Here is a 19,770-nt window from a genome sequence, read left to right on the forward strand (position 1 = left end):
GCATGTGTGGGTGGATGAACTGAGAGGTTGGATAAAGTATAATGAGCAGGACTAGAGGCTCTACAGTGAAATAAGCCAATAAACACTAACCAGAACAGCAATGGACATTGCATATTGACATTGAGGAGAGGCATGCTTAGCCGAGTGATCAAAGGGTCCAGTGAGATTCAGACAGCTAGTCGGGCCATAGGTAGCAAGCTGGTGGAAGATGGAGGGAGGTCTGTTTTTAGCCACCTCGTGCGTTTCCGTCTGTGGGTTAGTGGGGTTCCGTGTGGAAGGGGGGACCAGTCCAAGTTGGCAAAATAGTTAGTTATAGTGGCCCAAGAAAAGTGTCCGAATAGACCTAATTCAGATCGCAGCCGATAAGACAGCTAATGATTAACGATTAGTGGTCCGCAGATGGGCGATCATGTTACGTCGCGACGGAGGGGCCAGTTGGATAACTCCCTCGGGCAGATAACGTCGGTGGTCCAGTCGTGAAGGCCCGATGGGGCTCCGCATCGGCAGTAAAGCGGGTCAGGATAGGTGATTGTAGCCCAGGGGACACTTCAGCTGGCTAACTCAGGAAAAGCCCACGAGTGGCTGACGGAACTCTTCAGCTGGCTAGCTCCGGGATAATGTGTATTAATTCCGGGACCGACGTTGCCAATAGTCACTCAGGTAGCAGCTAGTTAGCTGCAAGATCCAGGTGTAAATGTCCAGAGCCTGCGGTAGAAATCGGGGAAAGGAGAGAGAATAGGTCCGGTGAGCTCTGGTCTGAGTCGCGCTGTACGAAAACTGGCGATAGCTTTCGAGCTAATGGATAGCTGAGGACAGCTAACCGTGGCTAGCTGAACTCCAACGTTAGCCAGTGAAAATGGCTAACCTCTGGCTAGCTTCTGTTGTGGATTTCGGATTTGAGGTAAATAATACTTTCTTTTTTAAATTGGTGAGGCGGGTTGCAGGAGAGTGCTTTGAGGTTGAGTTTTAGAAGAAAAAATGTAAAAAGATAATGCGACGAAAAATATGTAAATATATATATACACGGGACACGACAAGAGGAGGGTAAAGGACGTCTGAACTGCTACGCCATCTTGGATTTTTTGTAGATGCCAGGCAGACCAGTTTGTGTCAAGAACTGCAACGCTGCTGAGTCCCATTTCTCTAATCACCATAACTATTATAAATGTTTATACTGTTACTGTTGACGTCATTATCTCACATCACTTTAGCAACAGTGGCTTTGTCATTTATGCTAATAAAGCTTATCTGAATCTAAGATGAAGGATATGAAGTCTAAGAAGAAAGCAAGATAGCAAGACTCAGAGACTGGGTTGGGAGGTAGGGTGATTCCCTGTGTGTGTGTGTGTGTGTGTGTGTGTGTGTGTGTGTGTGTGTGTGTGTGTGTGTGTGTGTGTGTGTGTGTGTGTGTGTGTGTGTGTGTGTGGGACATGTTTAACTATACTTGTGGGGGCCAGAAGTCCCCACGAGTATAGTAAACAAACAAAAGTTTGACCAACTGGGGACATTTTGTTAGTCCCCACAAGGTCAAATGCTATTTCTAGGGGGTTAGGGTTAAGGTTAGAATTAGTGGTAAGGGGCCTCCCAAGTGACGCAGCAGTCTAAGGCATTGCATCGCAGTGCTAGAGGCATTACTATAGATCCGGGTTCGATCCCGGGCTGTATCGCAGCCGGCCGCGACCGGGAGACCCATGAGGTGGCGCACAATTGGACCAGCGTCGTCTGGGTTAGGGATGGTATGGCCGGCCCGGGATGTCCTTGTCCCACCACGCACTAGCGACTCCTGTGGCGCGCCGGGCGCTTGCACGCTGACACGGTCGCCAGTTGGACGGTGTTTCCTCCAACACATTGGTGCGGCTGGCTTCCGGGTTAAGCGAGCAGTGTGTCAAGAAGCAGGGTCGTGTAACGGAGGACGCATGGCTCTCGACCTTCGCCTCTCCCGAGTCTGTACGGGAGTTGCAGCGATGGGATATCATGAAATTGGGGAGAAAAATGGTTAAACGTTTTTTTTCTTATGAAAGAAAATATTTAGTGGTAAGGTTAGAATTAGGTTTAGGGTTAAGTTTTCGGGTTAAGATTAAGATTAGTGTGTGGTGTGTGTCTGTGGTCATTTAAGTGAGTTTGTGTGTGACAGAAAGTGTATGAGTATGAGTGTTCGTGTCTGGTAGGTGTGTGTTTTCCTGCTGGTGCATGCCTCAGACTAGGTTCCTGATTGCACACAGCCTTCCCTCCCAAAACCGAAGTAGAGCAAAGAGGGGCGGGTGGCTCGGGAGGAGGAAGAGGAGGTGCTCGTAAAACAGAGTTCATCTCGGGGCAATGGCCTGATGTCAACAAGCATGCAGTGCCTGGAGGAAACAGACATCTCAGGGCAGGCAGGTAGGCGGCAGCCAATGACACAGCAGATATGAACGGGGAGAGAGGGAGAGCGGGGGAAGAGAGAGGGGGATGGGGTGAGAGAGAGAGAGAGAGAGGGGGAGGAAAAGAGGAAGAGAGATGGGCTGTAGAGGGAAGGGGATGGAGAGAGAGAGAGAAAAAGGAAGAGAAGGAGAAAATGCAGCTCTGGCTAATGTAAGGACCAATTAGGGGACAGGGAGATGGCAAAGGGAAGTTTGGGGGAGGGGGCAATAAATATATTATAGGCTATATTTGTTGTTGGTTATCTTTCCCATCCTCCATCATCCCAGCTGGCCCCACTGTAAAGCCATTTCCTTTATGGCTTGCCAAGGACACACCCTTACGTCCTGCTTCTCCTTCACACGTCAACCCCACTACTGCCCAACGGAGCTAAACCAGGCCATCAAATTCAAAACCAGACTGGTTTATCAAAACAAAGTCAGCGGAGCTGCTATCAGGAAGAGGAAGATGGCAAAAGAAGTGGAACCAGATCAACTGTTATGAGAGAGAGACAGAGAGAGAGAAAGAGAGAGAGAGAGGAAGAGGGCAAAAGAAGTGGAACCAGATCAACTGTTATGAGAGAGAGAGACAGAGAGAGAGAAAGAGAGAGAGAGAAAGAGAGAGAGGAAGGAGGAGGAGAGAAAAGACAACGGAGAAAAGACTCACTGGCTGCCTTGATGAAGCTCCTTTGATACTGATAAGTCATAAGGGGCGCGGGCAGCATTCTGAGGAGAGAAGATACAGAGAGTCAATGGGCACAGCGGCAGGCAGGCAGAGAGTCATGGCCCTCCACTCATCAGGCTGATTTCCCTCTTCATTAGGCAGGCGTAAAACTGGGCTGTTTGTGTATGTGGGTCTCCTCAGTCCTAGCCCTCTACCCCCTCCTCCTCTCTCATCTCCTCTTCTTTATACTAACCCCTCTGCGCTCTCCCATGGCCCTCGATCCTGTCCTCCTTAGCTCTACTCAGCAGGCCAAGGCCATATTGATCAACCACATGCTCTCAGCCCTCTCTCACTCAGTGCAGTACTCATAGAGAGCCTGTGTTCCTTTACTATCTTTAGTCATTTCCATGACTAGACCTGGGCAATGGATTCACAGTACTGTACCTAAGGTAGTACTTGATTGCGCTGGTGATGGTCTTGATCTCCCATTCTGTACTGTCCAGCTCCACGTCAGCACAGGTTTTAGGATCTGTCAGAGGGAGAGGAAAGATGTCATCATCTGTCATTTGAGGAGCTTTGAGACTTCAGACATTTGTGATTGAATCTATCTATTGCATTCTATTTTCCAGTTGTCAGTATATTCTCTCATCCAGTCCTCTACCAGGTCTATGGTCTCCTCCTCCTGTGTTTTTCTGTCTGTCAGTCTCAGAGCTACAGTATATCTACAGTAATTCAACTTGTTTTGCATTATTTATACAGTTGCATAAATTGCCTATTCCCCATAGCTATTCACATAAATCCGCAGGATGGTTTTCTACTGTTTTCTACTACAGTATAGACTCCCCTAACAGGAGGAGCAGGAGATTCCGGCTATCAGAATAAGACAGGTTGTGCAAATAAAACTAATGCATAAATGTTAATTAAGTTCGATTCAATCTTGCCCCGAAATATTACCTGTTTGGATTTGTTTTTGCGGCAAGGACTCAATCTTTCTCTAACACACTCCCTGGGATGCTCTGTTTCTGTTTGTGAGTCAATAAAGCACTGGAAGAGTGTAGCAGTGAGAGTGTTGTGTTTGTGTGCGTTTCCCTCTAAAACTATTTTCTAGGTTGCTTCGCCGATGATAGTAATGAGGCAAGCAGGGGTGTGACCCAATCCTTACATGACCTGCTTTCATCACTCATCAAACAACACACAAACACACACACACACACACACACACACACACACACACACACACACACACACACACACACACACACACACACACACACACACACACACACACACACACACACACACACACACACACACCACACACACACACACACACACACAGCTCCATTATCTCTCTGTCTTACCCATGGCAAGACCCAGGAGTTTCTGCACCCTGGAGTTTACTCCAACAATCCTGTACAGGCCCTGCTCGTCAATGCCTGTGGGACAGGACAGAACAGGACAGATATCTATAAAGATTGTATAGGACCTGTAAGAGTGACCAGTGACACCAGGTTCACAATACAGTAGTACTAGAGACCTGTGAAGCCTGTAAGCAGCCAAGCCTTAGTTCATTACCTCTGGTCTCCACGGCGTAGATGAACTTCTTCACAACATTGAAGCCAACCACATCCAGCTGGGCCACTGAAAGATGGAGAGAGAGGGTGGGGGGGGGGAGGGGGAGAGGTAGCGTGAGACAGTGGGAGAGGGAGAGGACGAGAGAGAGAAAGGTAAAGAGAGAAAGAGTGGGAGGAAGAGCGATAGGTGGAGAGAAAAATAGAGGGAGAAACGGAGATAGAGAAGTGAATGAATCCCATCAATTATCAGGGTGCATTCATATGGACAGATGGTAGAGTAAAGCAAATTAATACCAATGTGTCACTTACGGCCTTCACTCTGGCTGTCTCTGTTTAAGTTATAGACCTGGAAGGAACAGAGACACCCAGTTACCACGGTTACACAGCTTAGCGTTACCGCCATCAACCACCACCACCGGTCACAAACACCTATCTGTGAACTGAACACAGGTCGTACTTGCATAAGCCCATGTACACTAGGCTGTAATAAACAGTGTTGTACACAGCATGCCACACTGCCTGCCTGGTGAGTAGTAGTACGGTACATTGACATCAATGGAAGTTGGTACGGACTGAAGTGGCTTCCTAAAGGAGGTGGTGGGCGATGTGGTGGGCTATACGCATATGAGTACACACACACATACGCACAGGATGAGTGAGTAACCCTGGCAACGTACCGGTTCTCTCCCATCCATAGCTTCCATCCACAGCCTGCGGTCTTCCTCCGATAGAGCTTGCATGGTGATCACCCCTGGCCTGCAACACACACAAGTCAATCTGCTGCTTCCACCACAACCATCCCAACACAGACTGACACCTCTGTCAATCCACCCCGGCCCTATCCGAAACTCCAATTAAGCTCATCTCTGGCCAGCATTACCATATTTCACCTGGCCCTGTCAGCAGGCTCACCTTCAGCTGTCAACACAGTACTCCATTAAAACCACACACACACACACACACACACACACACACACACACACACACACACACACACACACACACACACACACACACACACACACACACACACACACACACACACACACACACACACACACTCTCTGGGCAGAGAACACCATAACGCACTCTCTCACTAACAGTCACTCTCAAGTTATGTCTTTGCGATGCCCGCGTGCTGGCATGTTGAGGCCAGCTTTTACTTTCCTGCTGCTAACAACAACAGTGCACTGCATCTAGCAAACACACACCAACACACACACATACATAAACACTCTGGGCAGAGGACAAACAAACACCATGAATAAATGACGAGGGTTGAGTGAAGGAATGGGCCGATGCAGGAGGAGGGAGATCGTAGAGCTAGCGTTAAGAGTTAGGGAGTCACTGGCTCTGCTGCTTTATATACAGTCAGACAACACCCTTCTACGACCGGGCTGGAGAGGTGGCAGATATCTCACTTAGCGTTCGTCATCTAACATCCACCGCTTGCCAATCCCTATTAAGATCCTCTGTGTTGAGCTCCGACCCACAGTCAGTCAGCCACAGCCTCAGCCCAGCAAGACTCGTGAGCACCACCATGTGGTTGTAATGGGTAACAGCAAGCTAGTAGCCAGCAGCAATGACTCACCTGTCTACTGCCTCCACATCGAAACAGAACCTTTTCTCTATAGAATCCGTCTTCCGCCTTGTGCAGGACTTCAGAGTGAAGCTCTCTTCCTCCCCCTGAAAGACAGCGGAAACCTTAATCAACCTTTAAGAAGAGACATTTATGACACTCAAGTTCAATCAATGTGAAGTGCCTTTCGCAACGTGTATGGAACCAAGTCATTTTAAGATACATGTCTTTGATTCTCATAGTGAATTGTGGACAAGGATGGATGGACTCAAAGGATCTAGGAAAAAACAGATGAGAAACTTTGATGTAGGTTATTTCAGTGCAACCATTTCACAGCCCATCTCCTCCCCATCTCCCTGTCATTCCCTCTCCTCCCCACCTCCTCGCTCCTTCAAAGGGAGTGCATTAGCAACTGAAGTGTCACCACTGTTTGCACAGAGAATCCTGGGAGACACATGGCAGCAATCCTGAGACGGAGCATCAAGCCACGACTCTGATGTGTTCTGAATGATACCTCCTCTCCTCTCGGATCCTTCCTCTCATGTCCATTATCCTTTTCTGCCCTTTCTACTTTACTCCTCTGCTCTCCCACCATCACCTCTCTCCTCCCCTGCTCTTTCTCCTCTCATGTTTTATCCTCTATCCCCTCTTCTGCCCTTTGTCCTCTTGCTCCATCACCTCATCGCCCTCTTTCTGCCATCCTTTTCTCCACAGTACACTTCAATCAGTGTGAGAGGACGAGAGGAACAGTGAAATGAGGAGCGATATACTACCACTGAGTGTTTGTCCTTGCCCACTGACAGTGACAATACTGAGGTGTCAGGGGAAGATGTGTCTACCTACAATCACTATTTCAGATGCATTTTTAAATTTACACTGAACAAAAATATAAAAGCAAACATGTCAAATGTTGGTCCCATGTTTCATGAGCTGAAATAAAAGATCCGGGGAAATGTTCCATACGCACAAAAAAGCGTATTTCTTTCAAATGTTGTTCACAAAAGTTTACATCCCTGTTAGTGAGCATTTCTCCTTTGCCAGGATTCTTTCCACCTGACAGGTGTGGCATATCAAGAAGCTGATTAAACAGCATGATCATTACACAGGTGCATCTTGTGATGGGGACAATAAAAGGCCATTCTAAATTGTGCAGTATTGTCACACAACACAATGCCACAGTTTTGAGGGAGCGTGCAATTGGCATGCTGCCTGCAGGAGTGTCCACCAGAGCTATTGCCAGAGAATTGAATGTTCACTTCTCTACCATAAACCGCCTCCAATGTAGTTTTAGAGAATTTGGCAGTACGTCCAACCGGCTCTCACAACCACAGACCGCGTGTATGGCGTTGTGTTGGCGAGCGGTTTGCTGATGTCAACATTGTGAACAGAGTGCCCCATGGGGCAATTGCCTTTTATCGATGGAAATTTGAATGTACAGAGACACTGTACCGTGACAAGATCCTGAGGCCCCATTGTGAGGCCCATTTTTTAAGGTATCAGTGACCAAAAGATGCATATCTGTATTTCCATTCATGTGAAATCCATAGATTAGGGCCTAATGAATTTAATTCAATTGACTGATTTCCTTATATGAGCTGTAACTCAGTAAACTCTTTGAAAATCCTTGCATGTTGTGTTTATATTTTTTGTCAGTATATATTTGTATTAGTATTTTCTCTTTATTGAGACAGAAAGTCACAAACGAATGGGGAAGACATTCAGGTAAAGGAATACAGATATGAAGGCGTAGGCAGGGTTTGAACCCATACCACAAAGGTCAAGTTACAGTCTGGAGTCGGCAGCACTACCACAAGGCCAGACTCCAGCACACAGATGTATTATGAAGCACTAATCAACTGCAGTCATTCAAATATGTAGAGACAGATGTCACACATGATTTCTGCTTGAAATCATGACTGGGAGGCTGATGCCCCAGCCCTTAGCTCAAAGGATGCCAACATTTCTCTCTCTTCTCCCTCTCTCTCTGCTCCAACAACTACAAGGTCACACGGCATGGTAGAGTGGCATTTGGGGTAGGTAAACAAACAGTCAACCACAAATGATCCATTATATTGACCAGATACTCAAGTAGTTGTTTTAATGTCACGTGCCTTTCTTACAAGCTCAAACCCAACAATGCATTAATCAATATCAATGTAACACTCAAAATAACATAAGGTTAAACAAAAACACATAAGAAATAGAAGAAGATGGAAGAAGAACATGAGAAAGTAAGAAGCTATATACAGGGTCAGTTCCAATACCATATTTACAATGTGCAAGAATACTGGACTGATAGAGGTGCTTCCTTTCCCATTAAATTAATGGATTTGGATATATCAGCCACACCCATTGCTGACAGGTGTAGAAAACTGAGCACACAGCCATGCTATCTCCATAGACAAACATTGGAAGTAGAATGGACTTACTGAAGAGCTCAGTGACTTTCAATGTGGCACCGTCATAGAATGCCACCTTTCCAACAAGTCAGTTCGTCAAATTTCACCATGTCCTACTGGAGCTGCCCGGGTCAACTGTAAGTGCTGTTATTGTGAGGTGGAAACATCCAGTCGCAAAAGTGGTAGGCCACACAAGCTCACAGAACAGGTCCACCAAGTGCTGAAGCGTGTAGCGTGTGAAAGTCTTCTATCCTCGGTTGCAACACTCACTACCAAGTTCCAAACTGCCTCTGGAAGCAACGTCAGCACAAGAACTGTTCGTCGGGAGCTTCATGAAATGGGATTCCATGGCCGAGCAGCCGCACACAAACCTAAGATCACCATGCGCAATGTAAAACGTCTCCTGGAGTGGTGTAAAGCTCGCCGCCATTGAACTCTGGAGAAGTGGAAACGCGTTCTCTGGAGTGATGAATCACGCTTAACCATCTGGCAGTCCGATGGACAAATCTCGGTTTGGCGGATGCATAGTATGCCCCAATGCATAGTGCCAACTGTAAAGTTTGGTGGAGGAGGAACAATGGTCTGGGGCTGTTTGTCATGGTTCGGGCTAGGCCCCTTAATTCCAGGGAAGGTACATCTTAACGCTACAGCATTCAATGACATTCTAGACAATTCTGTGCTTCGAACTTTGTGGTAACAGTTTGGGGAAGGCCCTTTAATGTTTCAGCATGACAATGCCCCCGTGCACAAAGCGAGGTACATACAAAAATGGTTTGTCGAGATCTGTGTGGAAGAACTTGACTGGCCTGCACAGAGCCCTGGCCTCAACCCCATCGAACACCTTTTGGATGAATTGGAACGCCAACTGCGAGCCAGGCCTAATCACCCAACATCAGTGCCCGACTTCACTAATGCTCTGTGGCAGAATGGAAGCAAGTCCCCCAGCAATGTTCCAACATCTAGTGGAAAGCCTTCCTAGAAGAGTGGAGGATGTTATAGCACCAAAGGGGAACTAACTCCATATTAATGCCCATGATTTTGGAATGACATGTTCGACGAGCAGGTGTCCACATACTTTCATGTAGTGTATGTATAGGGCTAAGGTGACGAGGCATCAGGATATATGATAAACAGAGTAGCAGCAGCAGCGTATATGATGAATATGTGTGTGTGTGTGTGCGTGCGTGTGTGCGTATGTGTAGAGTAATTAGAAATGTGAGTGCATGTTATGTGTGTGTGAGCAAATGAAGTGAGTGTTGGAATGTCAGTGTGCGTGAGTGTTTAGATTCCTGTGAGTGTGCATAGAGACAGTGCAACAACAACAAAAAGTACAAGGGTCAACTCAGATTTAGCTATTTAGCAGTCTTATAGCTTGGGGATAGAAGCTGTTCAGGAGCCTGTTGGTGTCAAGCTTGATGCACCTGTACCGCTTGCCATGCGGAAGCAGAGAGAACAGTCTATGGCTTGGGTGGCTGGAGACTAATTTTCCGGGGCTTCCTTTCACACCGCCTGATATAGAGGTCCTGGATGGCAGGGAGCTCGGACCCAGTGATGTACTGGGAGGTCCGCACTACCCTCTGTAGCGCTATGTGATTGATGGCGGTCCTGTTGCCATACCAAGCAGTAATGTAGCCAGTCAAGATGCTCTCAATGGTGCAACTGTAGAACTTTGTGAGGATTTGAGGGCCCACCTTTTCAGCCTCCTGAGGGGGACTAAACACACACCCCTGTGGGGCCCCCGTGTTGAGAGTCAGAGTGGTGGAGATGATGTTGCCTACCCTCACCACACCACCTTGGGGCGGCCCGTCAGGAAGTCCAGGATCCAGTTGCAGAGGGAGGTGTTCAGTCCCAGGGTCCTAAGCTTGGTGATGAGCTTGAAGGGGACAATGGTGTTTAACGCTGAGCTGTGGTCAACGAACAGCATTTCACATAGGTATTCCTCTTATCTAGGTGGGTGAGGGCAGTGTGGAGTGTAATTGAGATTGCGTCGTCTATGGATCTGTTGGGGCAGGATGCAAATTGGAGTGGGTCTAGGGTGTCTGGGATGATGTGTGCCATAACCAGACTTTCAAACCACTTCATGATTACAGATGTGTGCTACAGGGATGTACTCATTATAACATGAAGCCTTGGAGTTCTCGGGGACAGGAATGATGGTGGTCATCTTAAAACATGTGCGGATTACAGACTGGGACAAGGAGATGTTGAAAATTACCGTGAATATGCCTGTCAGCTGTTCTGAGTCTGCTCTGAGAATTTTGTTAAGTGCTAGCTTGTTATTTTTCTTGTCCTTAGGTGGAATGTATACAACAGTCACGATAACAGCTGAAAACTCCCTCGGGAGGTAGAAGGGTCGGAATTTGACCATCAGGTATTCCAAGACGGGTGAACAATAGGTTGAGACTTTCACTGCGCTTGAGTCAGCACACCATTTGTTGTTGATGAAGAGGCAAATCCCTCCCCCTCTCAATTTCTCTGACTCCAATGTCCTCTCCGCTTGGTGAATGGAGAATCCATCAAGTTGGATAGCCATGAGGGGTATCTTGCTCGAAAGCCATGTTTCAGAAAAGCAGAGAATATTGAAGTGACAAGAGTCCCGTTGGTAGCAAATCCGCGATCGGAGGTCATCCATCTTATTATTAAGTGGCCAATAGAATGGAGGGAAGAGGTGTCCGGAATTTCCCTTCACCTTAATCTCGCCAGGACTCCCCCTCTCTTGCCTCTGTAACGCCGGAATTGGAATTACAGAAAGAGCCCAGGGCAGATGAGTCGAAGTTGAAGCTGGGATTGAGGTAACTAATTGCCGATCTGATGTTCAAAAGTTATTGTCGGTTATAATAAATAATAGCGGATACATTTAGTCAGGAGGAGGCAAGATCAGGTGGGACCATTCTAGACAATGAGTGTGCCGATACGAGTGTGAACAACAAGTGTTTTATCTCAATGTTGTCACGTGTCCTACTTATATCAGTACACTCCTGACAAACTAAGCATTATGAAGCTTCTATTTGATCAAATAAAGCTATACGTAGCAATCAAGCCGTTACATTTTTTTGTTAACCAAATTCGACACTCTCTCATTGACCTCCATACAAAAACTCCTTGCTGCTGGAAAAGACAGATTTTGGGCCCAGTTATGCCTCTGGCTTTACCTCTTCCTCTCTGAGTCAACTCACCACTTTGCCACCAGACTTCTGGTCGAACAGGACCATGGTGACTCGTTTGGGCTCTCGATGGTAGGTGCAGTAGTGCTTGACCCAGGTTGACACGAAAGAGCCTGAGAGAGGGAAGAGAGAGGAACAGATTGAGAAGCAGAGAGGGGGGAGTATTGAACACATTTTGTGGGTTACCATGGTTATTGCACACGCTGGGTCCCCCGTCACCTCTAAGAGCATGATATTCTCATCCTGAATACAATTACTCTTGTTGTTTCTATGGGGAAATTGAAATCTATTTCAAACAACACTGGTGTCTAAACAACATTGGTGTGACTAAAGCGATAGTCGTGACGTTACCGCCACCATGCTTTTCTAAGTGGTAAAAATAAATCACTGAGTAGTGAAATTGTATCCTATTGCAGCATGAGAGAGAGAGAGAGAGAGAGAGAGAGAGAGAGAGAGAGAGAGATAGCAGGATGGGACACTCACGTTTCTCCTGTACAAACAGGTATCCCTCCATGGTGTCATGGCTGATACTCTTGTGCTCATGGGGGTTCTCCTTCATCTTCCTCATCAGACACTCCACCTCAGACCGTGTGCTTTCAAAACGGTTCCGCGTCTGAACGGGGCAGGAAAGGAGACAGACACTGATGGAAACATCCTAACACCCTGCATTCTGTGCAATTCACCGTTGTCTGCAGTCAGTGTGTTAGGGCTAGGTCAAAACCTTATATCACAATATTTATCACATTTATTATGGTATTTTATGTTTTTTAATAATAAAAGTTCTAAATATGCTTTATGAGTAGTTCATGACCCTAGAGTGGCAAAACAAACATTATAATTGATTGTAATTGGGCTTTCTCAATTTTGATGGTTTTATACTGTTCAAACTAAATACATTTTCAGCATTTTCTACCACTTCTGTATTTCCTGTACTTTTGTAATAATTTCCACACTGTGCCACGCAGAGATGCATGATATGGGCAAAACATCTAGGCCTAGTTAAAAGCTGAACTGTTGGAATCATGGAAATAAAATGATTATTCTAATTCTATAGTTCAAATAAAGTGGCAGCACATTGAATGCATTGTTGTTTGACATGACAATGAATGAATAAGCCAGGGAGGAATTATTGACAGGGTAGGAAGCAAAGTGTTGGCCAATGTTTCCAGGGGACCCTAATTAGTGAGAGATTAGCAAACTTAGGCATGTCATAACAACAACAAACTCTAAACTTACTTATCCATTCATAACTGACCAAATTATGAAAGACAAGCATTGTCATTTTGAATTCTGTAAAGTGAGTGTTAAAGAGGTGAAATAATTATTGTTGTCTATCAACAATGACAAGCCATCTGGGTCTGACAACTTGGATGGAAAATTACTGCGGATGACAACAGACTATATCTCTCCAATCTAAATCTACAGGAAAGTGTGTGCTCTCAGGCCTGGAGGGAGAAAAAGTCATTCCGCTACCTAAGAAAAGCAAAGCACCCTTTACTGGCTCAAACAGCCAACCAATCAGCCTGCTACCAATCCTTAGTAAACCTTTGGGAAAAAATGTGTTTGACCAGACACAATTATATTTCATAGTAAACAAATGACTGAAAAGAAATTAGCTGAAGGAAATTGATAATAAGAAGCTGTTTTGTTAGACCGATCATAATTTGCTGCTGGAAAAACGTATGTGTTATGGCTTCACATACCCTGCTATATTGTTGATTGAGAGTTACCTGTCTAATATAAAACAGAGGGGGCTCTTCAATGGAAGCCTCTCCAACAAAATCCAGGTAGAGTTGGGAATTCCTCAGGGAAGTTGTCTTGGCTGCTTACTGTTTAAAATATTAACTAATGACCTGCCACTGGCACTGAGTAAAGCCTGTGTACCTACAGTGCATTCGGAAGTTATTCAGCCCGCTTGACTTTTTCCACATTTTGTTGCATAACAGCCTTATTCTAAAATTGATTAAATATATACCCCATAGTGATGAAGCAAAGAAAGGTTTTTTAGAAATGTTTGCAAAATCTTTATATAAAAAAACCTGAAATATCACATTTACATAAGTATTCAGACCCTTTACTCAGTACTTTGTTCAAGCACCTTTGGAAGCGATTACAGCCTAGAGTCTTCTTGGGTATGATGCTACAAGCTTGGCTCACCTGTATTTGGGGAGTTTGTGTACTTTACTCTGTTCATCTTTCCCTCGATCCTGACTAGTCTCCCAGTCCCTGCCGCTGAAAAACATCCCCACAGCATGATGCTGCCACCACCATGCTTCACAGTAAGGATGGTGGCAGGTTTCCTCCAGACGTGATGCTTGGTATTCAGGCCAAAGAGTTGAATCTTGGTTTCAGACCAGAGAATCTTGTTTCTCATGGTCTGAGTGTTCTTTAGGTGCCTTTTGGCAAACTCCAAGCAGGCTGTCATGTGCCTTTTACTGAGGAGTGGCTTCTGCCTGGCCACTCTACCATAAAGGCCTGATTGGTGGAGTGCTGCAGAGATGATTGTCCTTCTGGAAGATTCTCCCATCTCCACAGAGGAACTCTGGAGCTCTGTCAGGGTGACCATCGGGTTCTTGGTCACCTCCCTGACCAAGTCCCTTCTCCCCCGATTGCTCAGCTTGGCTGGGCGGCCAGCTCTAGGAAGAGTCTTGGTGGTTCCAAACTTCTTCCATTTAAGAATTATGAAGGCCACCCGGACTATTTACATTGAACCCCCGTCTTTGTTTTTACACTGTTGCTACTCGCTGTTTATTATCTATGCATAGTCACTCTACAAATTACCTCGATTAACCTGTACCCCCGCACATTGACTCGGTACCGGTACCCCCTGTATATAGCCTTGTTATTGTTATGGAAATGTATTATGTTACTTTTTGATTGATTAGATTTTTTTACTTTAGATTATTTAGCAAATATTTTATTAACTCTATTTCTTGAACTGCATTGTTGGTTAAGGGCTTGTAGGTAAGCGTTTCACGGTAAGTTCTACACCTGTTGTATTCGGCGCATGTGACATAACATTTGATTTGATTTGTGTTCTTGGGGACCTTCAATGCTGCAGACATATTTTGGTAACCTTTCCCCAGATCTGTGCTTCGACACAATCCTGTCTCCGAGCTCTACGGACAATTCCTGCAACCTCATGGCTTGGTTTTTGCTCTGACATGCACTGTCAACTGTGGGACCTTATATAGACAGGTGTGTGCCTTTCCAAATCATGTCAATTCAATCAATTCAATTAACCACACGTGGACTCCAATCAAGTTGTAGAAACCTCTCAAGGATGATCAATGGAAACAGGATGCACCTGAGCTCAATTTTGAGTCTCATAGCAAAGGGTCTGAATACTTATATAAATAAGGTATGTGTTTTCTATTTTTAAGAAATTTGCTAACATTTCTAAAAACCTGTTTTGTCTTTGTCATTATGGGGTATTGTGTGTAGATTGATGACGATTTATTTTGGAATAAGGCTATAACGTAACAAAATGTGAAAAAAGTAAATGGGTCTGAATACTTTCCGAATGAACTGTATGTACGCCATGACTCAACATTATACACATCAGCTACCACAGCAAGTGAAATCACTGCAACATAACCTTTTCACGTGGGAATTCCAAATGTCTCTAACGGTCACCGTACAGTCAGCTGTTTTATGTGTGTGCTGTCAGAATGCACTCACTGTTCCAAAATGTGATTGTTACGCAACAGGACAGTTAACCCGTGCTGCCCTCAAACCAGGGCACGCTGCCTGCTAATTATCTATAAGCTATGTTTAAACTGGTCAATTTAAAATTATTTTCGAACAACAGTTCGAATTGATCTGTGTTCCGCCTCCTCATTAATTCACATAAGAAGTAGCCCATTTCACTGTTGCAGACAATTTATGTTTGAGGCTTTATTGAGCTGGCCAAGCCCAAGCACTTCCCCAGTGTTTCCCCAGATCAAGTATGAAGACAATGTGCATCTCTAGTCAGAACACATTTTCTGTCTGGCGCCTGCATTGCCTTCATTGTTATTTTCCTTAAAAATAATAACTTTGGTAATGTGTCCGTTCCTATCAAAGTAAATGCCTTATTTTCTGTATATCGTGTTGTTGTTTCTACTGTAGCATACCGTATATCTTTATGGAGCATAATGTATTTACAGTTTTTTTCACGTTTTCATGTACTGGTGACAAATCATACATTCCAATTCTTGCATATATTGTAATGGAAACATGATGTGTGTAAAATACGTTTTTGAAGACTGCACTGATTATGATGAGCTAATGCTAAGCTATTTGCCAGCTATGTGTGGCACCATGTTTGTTTACATCATTCAATACATTCTGGTCTGTCAGACCAAAGATGTTATAAAAAATTAGGTGAAGGGATAGTTCCCTTGACTGACTGAAGGTGCTTTCAAGACAACTGGGAACTTTGAAAAATACAAGGTCAAATCACGATGTCCGTGATCTTCAGGTTGGAAAGTCAGAGCTCTAGAAAGAGGTCCAAGTTGCCGAGTTGGAGTTCTGAGTTGGATAACCATTCAAAATGATTTGTCCCAGTCAGAGCTTGTTTTTTCCGAATTCCCAGTTGTCTTGAACGCACTTAAGTCTGAAGTTGGACATTTCCGAGTTCCCAGTTGTTTTGAACGCGGCATCAGATTGTAACTATGGTACCTCAGGGTTGCCAGCTTAGACCCCCCCTTTCCAAGGGTTGTATTTTTATTTAGAATATACAGTTGAAGTCGGAAGTTTACATAACTTAGGTTGGAGTCATTAAAACTTCACAAATTTCATGTTAACAAACTATAGTTTTGGCAAGTCGGTTAGGACATCTACTTTGTGCATGACACAAGTAATTTTTCCAGCAATTGTTTACAGACAGATTATTTCACTTATAATTCACTGTATCACAATTCCAGTGGGTCAGAAGTTTACATACACTAAGTTGACTGTGCCTTTAAACAGCTTGGAAAATTCCAGAAAATGATATCATGGCTTTAGAAGCTTCTGACAGGCTAATTGACATAATTTGAGTCAATTGGAGGAGTACCTGTGGATGTATTTCAAGGCCTACCTTCAAACTCAGTGCCTCTTTGCTTGCCATCATGGGAAAATCAAAATAAATCAGCCAAGACCTCAGAAAAAAAAAGTAAACTTCCACACATCTGGTTCATCCTTGGGAGCAATTTCCAAATGCATGAAGGTACCACGTTCATCTGTACAAACAATAGTACGCAAATATAAACACCATGGGACCACACAGCCGTCACACCGCTCAGGAAGGAGACACGTTCTGTCTCCTAGAGATTAATGTACTTTGGTGCAAAAAGTGCAAATCAATCCCAGAATAACAGCAAAGGACCTTGTGAAGACACTGGAGGAAACAGGTACAAAATTATCTATATCCACAGTAAAACAAGTCCTATATCGACATAACCTGAGGCTTGCAAGCCGAAGAACACCATCCCAACCGTGATGCACGAAGGTGGCAGCATCATGTTGTGGGGGTGCTTTGCTGCAGGAGGGACTGGTGCACTTCACAAAATAGATGGCATCATGAGGGAGGAAAAGTATGTGGATATATTGAAGCAACATCTCAAGACATCAGTCAGGAAGTTGAAGCTTGGTCGCAAATGGGTCTTCCAAATGGACAATGACCCCAAGCATACTTCTAAAGTTGTGGCAAAATGGCTTAAGGACAACAAAGTCAAGGTATTGGAGTGGCCATCACAAACCCATAGAAAATGTGTGGGCAGAACTGAAAAAGTGTGTGCGAGCAAGGAGGCCTACAAACCTGACTGAGTTACACCAGCTCTGTCAGGAGGAATGGGCCAAAATTCACCTAACTTATTGTGGGAAGCTTTTGGAAGGCTACCCGAAACGTTTCACCCAAGTTAAACAATTTAAAGGCAATACACTCAATTAGTATTTGGTAGCATGTAAACTTCTGACCCACTGGGAATGTGATGAAAGAAATAAAAGCTGAAATAAATAATTCTCTCTACTATTATTCTGACATTTCACATTCTTAAAATAAAGTGGTGATCCTAACTGACCTAAGACTATAATTGTACTAAGATTAAATGTCAGCAATTGTGAAAAACTTATTTTAAATGTATTTGGCTAAGGTGTATGTAAACTTCCGACTTCAACTGTACATATGAAATGAGTAAAGCAGTATGTAAGTATCATTAAAGTGACTAGTGTTCCATTATTAAAGTGGCAAGTGATTCCGTGTCTATGTATATAGGGCAGCAGCCCTATTTAAAATAAAGTGATGATCCTAACTGACCTAAAACAGGGACTTTTTACTAGGATTAAATGTCAGGAATTGTGAAAAACTGAGTTTAAATGTATTTGGCTAAGGTGTATGTAAACCCTCCGACTTCAACTGTAAACTTATCCTGTGTTTGCACCACATTTATTGATAAATCCCCCATCATAGTAATATTTCCTGCATCATATCCCCCCACGATACCTTCCCCCATTTCTATACCCCATGGACTTGAAAACCCCCCCACAAACCCCCCCCTAAAATGGTTTCATCCCTATTTGGTTTGATGATCTGTGGGATCTGTCAAAAACTGTAAACGACTTGTCAAGTAATGTGCTCCGGTACTTGTATACACTGTAACAAGTACATTGAAGATTTGTAATATGCTGAAAAGTGGGCAAACTAAGTTAATATTTTTCAGGCAATGGGCGCACCCATCTTTGATTTTGGCTTTGTTTATTTGGGTCTTATAGCAAATAGCATTCTGGGATTAGGGAGTTTCGCTTGTCAAACATAAACAAACATGGCTGCCATCATAAAGAATTTAGCTGCTGTTAGCTTAGCTGATATGCATCTCTTTTCTAAACAATATTACATTTCTCCCTTGTGCGCACCAGAGATGTGGTACATTGTAAACAAGTCTAACTGTTAGGTCGCTAACTTGTTTTGTTTTTTTGTCAGCGCAACCTGTTATTTATTCTGGTTTATTGAATGAGTTAACCTGTCTGGGCTAAAGGGCAGTATTGTCACGGCCGGATAAAAAACGTACCCGATTTAAACGCTCTTTCCCAGAAACGAGAATATCCATATTATTAGTAGATTTGGATAGAAAACACTCTGAAGTTTCTAAAACTGTTTGAATGGTGTCTGTGAGTATAACAGAACTCATATGGCAGGCAAAAACCTGAGAAAATTCCAAGCAGGAAGTGGTCTGTCTGCGATTTTGTAGTTCTCCCTTTGCTTCTCTATCGAAACTACAGTGCCCATGGCGTTATGTGGCACTTTCTAAGGCTTCCATTGGCTCTCTAAAGCGTTCAGAAAGCGGATTGACGCATCGCCTGTCTCTGGGCAGATAACAGCAGCAGAGTTTGTCAGTGGACTGCCTGGTGACAGAGAGATTGGAGATGCGAGACCTCGCCATTTTTTCTCTTCTTTTTTGAATGAATACAGCATTGTCCGGTTGGAATAATATCGCTATTTTACGAGAAAAATACCATTAAAATGTATTTTAAACAGCGTTTGACATGCTTCTAAGTACGGTAAAGGAACATTTTGAATTTTTTTGTCTCAAAATGCGCTCGCGCGTTACCCTTTGGATAGTGACCTGAACGCACAAACAAAACGGGGGTATTTGCACATAACTATGGATTATTTGGAACAAAAACAACATTTGTTGTGGAAGTAGCAGTCCTGGGAGTGCATTCTGACGAAGAACAGCAAAGGTAATCCAATTTTTCTAATAGTAATTCTGAGTTTAGTGACCCCCGAACTTGGCGGGTGTCAAATTAGCTAGCCGTGATGGCTGAGTTATGTACTCAGAATGTTGCAAAATGTGCTTTCGCCGAAAAGCTATTTTAAAATTTGACATAGCGATTGCATAAAGGAGTTCTGTATCTATAATTCTTAAAATAATTTATGTATTTTGTCAACGTTTATCATGAGTAATTTAGTAAATTCACCGGAAGTTTTGGATGGGAATGCTAGTTCTGAACATCACATGCTAATGTAAAAAGCT

General features: G+C 44.2%; 1 protein-coding gene across 3 annotated transcripts in view; it reads right to left on the bottom strand.

Moving 5' to 3' along the window:
• LOC106567493 (rho GTPase-activating protein 26) overlaps nt 1-19,770 on the bottom strand; it is a 118,210-nt gene that overhangs the window by 32,456 nt on the left and 65,984 nt on the right. For all 3 annotated transcript variants that reach the window (XM_045693395.2, XM_014136787.3, XM_014136786.3), the window contains exons 8-16: nt 12,257-12,386; nt 11,786-11,886; nt 6,223-6,317; nt 5,309-5,387; nt 4,941-4,977; nt 4,633-4,698; nt 4,419-4,493; nt 3,502-3,586; nt 3,061-3,119 (exon numbers count right to left, since the gene is read on the bottom strand). In XM_045693395.2, the coding sequence (XP_045549351.1) occupies nt 3,061-3,119; nt 3,502-3,586; nt 4,419-4,493; nt 4,633-4,698; nt 4,941-4,977; nt 5,309-5,387; nt 6,223-6,317; nt 11,786-11,886; nt 12,257-12,386 (727 nt within the window). The remainder of the gene's footprint in view (nt 1-3,060; nt 3,120-3,501; nt 3,587-4,418; nt 4,494-4,632; nt 4,699-4,940; nt 4,978-5,308; nt 5,388-6,222; nt 6,318-11,785; nt 11,887-12,256; nt 12,387-19,770) is intronic.

Source organism: Salmo salar, chromosome 13 (genome assembly GCF_965601325.2).
Source record: "Salmo salar chromosome 13, fSalSal1, whole genome shotgun sequence".
Classification (NCBI taxonomy): domain Eukaryota; kingdom Metazoa; phylum Chordata; class Actinopteri; order Salmoniformes; family Salmonidae; genus Salmo; species Salmo salar.